Source organism: Pelophylax lessonae (genome assembly GCF_965119305.1).
Source record: "Pelophylax lessonae genome assembly, chromosome: 2".
Taxonomy (NCBI): domain Eukaryota; kingdom Metazoa; phylum Chordata; class Amphibia; order Anura; family Ranidae; genus Pelophylax; species Pelophylax lessonae.
Genome location: NC_138769.1, coordinates 215,975,593 through 215,979,689, shown reverse-complemented (window position 1 = coordinate 215,979,689; position 4,097 = coordinate 215,975,593). Strand labels below are relative to the sequence as shown.

General features: G+C 43.1%; 1 protein-coding gene across 2 annotated transcripts in view; it reads right to left on the bottom strand.

Moving 5' to 3' along the window:
- The window catches only part of CCDC181 (coiled-coil domain containing 181), a 54,763-nt gene extending 54,033 nt beyond the window's left edge, over positions 1 to 730 (bottom strand). The window contains exon 1 of one of the 2 annotated variants that reach the window (XM_082244473.1): positions 517 to 730. Coding sequence is in view for 1 of the 2 variants with exons in the window: in XM_082244472.1 (XP_082100598.1) it covers positions 400 to 412 (13 nt within the window). In the remaining variant the exon portion in view is untranslated. Of the gene's footprint in view, positions 1 to 399; positions 444 to 516 lie in introns of those variants that run through there. The other variant, XM_082244472.1, reaches the window with a different exon arrangement.
- Positions 731 to 4,097: the final 3,367 nt, after the last annotated feature.

The window sequence follows — 4,097 nt, the reverse complement described above, 5'->3', positions numbered from 1 at the left end:
TAAAAAACCCAGCAGTGATTAAATACCACTATTATTATTACTACAATCTATTTGTGTGAAAAAATGATAAATATTTCATATGGGTACAGTGTAGCATGACCGCGCAATTGTCATTCAAAGTGTAAGAGCGCTGAAAGCTGAAAATTGGCCTGGATGGGAAGGGGGTGAATTAGTTAAGTCTATCTAGATTGGAAAAAAAATGTTATTTTACAAAGATTTCTGTCTAACCATGTGTGGGCTGTGCATAGTAGGAACATTTATCTGCAAATGACACACACATACATATATATATATATATATATTACATGTTTATACTGTATATTATAACCCCAATGCTGAGCACCAGCCCCCCAGATCGGTCACGCTCACACACATAGAACACATGGATGGCACACTCACCCCACAGTCCCATTCTCCTCTGTAAGTGCACTAAGCTGGCTCAGCAGACATCCATGACAGCTGCTATGGCAACAACCCAAGCTGTCACTCCCGCCCGCCCCCTAATGGTGCTCTTACCTCGGGGCTCCCGCAGCAGCTGCTGGTATGTGTGTACGGACGGGGCTCCGGGGTCTGACCCCCCTCCCTTCCCCCTACATACAACCTCCTACCGGGAACAGCCGCCGCTCTCCTTCCAGCTAAGCCTTCAACAGCCTCCGCAAAGCTGTTTCATCGCCATGGAGACCGAGATGGGTGACGTCACATCGGATCTCGCGAGAAGCAGGGAAAAGAGCAGCGTTGGTGTTGTAGAAAAGGGAGCGATTGATTGTAGCGCACGTGCGGAAAGAGGAAGGGGGCGGGGTGCCTATTAGATGGGTACTGGATGTTCTGATGATTTCATATAGAGTGACTGGACAACAAGCAATGGCTTAGGAAAACATTGTGATAAGGGGGTTTACTTTTATATAAAAGAAGGGTGAGTCTGGAAGCTTTTCACCTGAGGCTGAAAACACAACCATTAGTAGGCTGGATTAACCACTTAAGCCCCGGAAGATTTTACCCCCTTCCTGACCAGGCCCTATTTTGTGATTTGGCACTGCATTACTTTAACGGACAATTGCGCGGTCGTGTGGCGCTGTACCCCAGTAAACAAAATTTACGTGTTTTTTTTCCCCCACAAATAGAGCTTTCTTTTGGTGGTATGTGATCACCTGTGCAATTTTTTTTTTATTTTTTGCGCTATAAACAAAAAAAAAGCGACAATTTAAAAAAAAAAACAATATTTTTCACATTCTTATATGACATTCTCAAAAATTTTTTTTAAAAATCAAAATTTTTTAACATTTTAGGCCAATTTGTTTTCCGCTACATATTTTTGGTAAAAAAAAAAAATCGCAATAAGCGTATTTTGATTGGTTTGCGCAAAAATTGCGTCTACCAACTAGGGGAAAGATTTATGTCATTTTTATTTATTTATTTTTTACTAGTAAAAAGGCTAGCGCTAGACTAGGCGTCGATCTGTGATTTTTTTGCAGGACTGTGACATTGCGGCGGACAGATTGGACCCCTAACTGACATTTTTGGGGGTACCAGTGACATTACTACAGTAATCAGTGCTAAAAATATGCACTGTTACTGTAATAATGACACTGGCAGGGAAGGAGTTAATACTGTTGGTGAGCGAGCGCCGTACATGTACGGCAATTTGCCTGTAGGAGCCAGCCTGCCTTAGTACATCTGCGGCGGCTGGTCGGAAAACGGTTAAGGGCTCCTTAACCACTTCGCCCCCGGAAGGTTTTACCCCCTTAACCACTTGCCAACCGCTCACGTTGAGCCTACTGCGGCAAAGTGGTTCGTTATCGTCCAGCGACGTAGACCTACTTCGCTGGACTCCTCCCCTTGTGGGCGGCGCGCGCGGCCGGAAGACTCGCTCCCGCTGTATTCAGTCACAGCGGGAGTCAGGCCAGGGGTGGAGAGGCCATGATCACCGCCGCTCTTCCCCGATCGTCGGGGATCGAGTGTGGAGATCCGCCCGCTTGTGTAAACAAAGCGGGCGGATCTCCTAAGTGATAGGCAGGGACAGATTACAGGATTCAGCATAGCTGAACCTGCGATCTGTCCCTGTGTCACACATCCCCCCCCCCCCCACACATGTCAGTAAGCACCAGGCATACATTAACCCCTTGATCACCAATAAAAGTTAATCCCTTCCCTGCCAGTGTCATTTTTACAGTAACAGTGCATATATATAGCACTGATTACTGCAGTAATGTCACTGGTACCCCCAAAAGTGTCAAAAATGTCAGTCAAGGGTCCGATCTGTCCGCCGCAATGTCGCAGTCCCGCAAAAAAAATCGCAGATCGCCGCCATTACTAGTTACAAAAAAAAACAATAAAAATGACATAAATTTCCCGTAGTTAGTAGCAGCGATAACTTTTGCGCAAACTAATCAAAATACGCTTTTTTTTTTTACCAAAAATATGTAGCAGAAAACAAATTGGCCTAAAATATTAAAAAATTTTGATTTTTACATTTTTTTGGGGGGAATTTCATCTAAAAAAATGTAAAAAATATTGTTATTTTTTCAAAATAGTCGCTCTTTTTTTGTCTAGTGACCCAATCCTTTACTTCACATGTGTCAAACACAAAGCTTGCGGTCCAGATCCTGCTCTCCAGGCCTTTTCATGTGGCCCTTGCCTTTCTTCTGTAGCTCCACCCCCAGCTTCTTCTTAGCAGCAGCACAATATAAGGAGGGTGCATTGTGATGTAAGGGAGGGTGGGGGACTCGTGACTACTGATTGTGGGGGGGGGGGGCTCTTGACATCTGATGTAAGTGGGATGGATTGCTCTGGACATTGGCTTATAATTATTATGAGAATAATACAATTTTATGCCAGTTGGAAAGGATAGTCACACGCCACTGGTATCATTCACTAGAAACTTTACTGGAGACCACCATGGCACAACCATGTTCTGTCTGAGCAGTCTCCAATAAAGTTTCTTGTGAATAATACCAGCGGTGTGTGACCCCTTTTTTCAGACTTGTATAATTTGCTACAGGAGTGTGAATGGGCTCTGTGAATGTCTGCACCTGCCTTTCACAGCTTATGTCTTAAGTTATTACTAAAACCAGTAATAATAGAATGCAGAGACAATCATTTAATGTGATAAAGAATAGATACATTTATATCATGTTACAGATACAACCGGCCCTTTGAGGGCAACTATAATGCTGATGCAGCCCACAATGAAATTAAGTTTGACACCCCTGCTTTACTTACTCATTTACAGTGCCTTGCAAAAGTATTCGGCCCCCTTGAACTTTTCGACTTTTTGACACATTTCAGGCTTCAAACATAAAGATATAAAACTGTAATTTTTTGTGAAGAATCAACAACAAGTGGGACACAATCATGAAGTGGAACAAAATTTATTGGATATTTCAAACTTTGTTAACAAATAAAAAACTGAAAAATTGGGCGTGCAAAATTATTCAGCCCCTTTACTTTCAGTGCAGCAAACTCTCTCCAGAATTTCAGTGAGGATCTCTGAATGATCCAATGTTGACCTAAATGACTAATGATGATAGATAGAATCCACCTGTGTGTAATCAAGTCTCCTTATAAATGCACCTGCACTGTGATAGTCTCAGAGGTCCGTTTAAAGCGCAGAGAGCATCATGGAGAACAAGGAACACACCAGGCAGGTCTGAGATACTGTTGTGGAGAAGTTTAAAGCCGGATTTGGATACAAAAAGATTTCCCAAGCTTTAAACATCCCAAGGAGCACTGTGCAAGCTATAATATTGAAATGGAAGGAGTATCAGACCACTGCAAATCTACGAAGACCTGGCCGACCCTCTAAACTTTCAGCTCATACAAGGAGAAGACTGATCAGAGATACAGCCAAGAGGCCCATGATCACTCTGGATGAACTGCAGAGATCTATAGCTGAGGTGGGAGACTCTGTCCATGGGACAACAATCAGTCGTATACTGCACAAATCTGGCCTTTATGGAAGAGTGGCAAGAAGAAAGCTATTTCTTAAAGATATCCATAAAAAGTGTCGTTTAAAGTTTGCCACAAGCCACCTGGGAGACCAAACATGTGGAAGAAGGTGCTCTGGTCAGATGAAACCAAAATCAAACTTTTTGGCAACA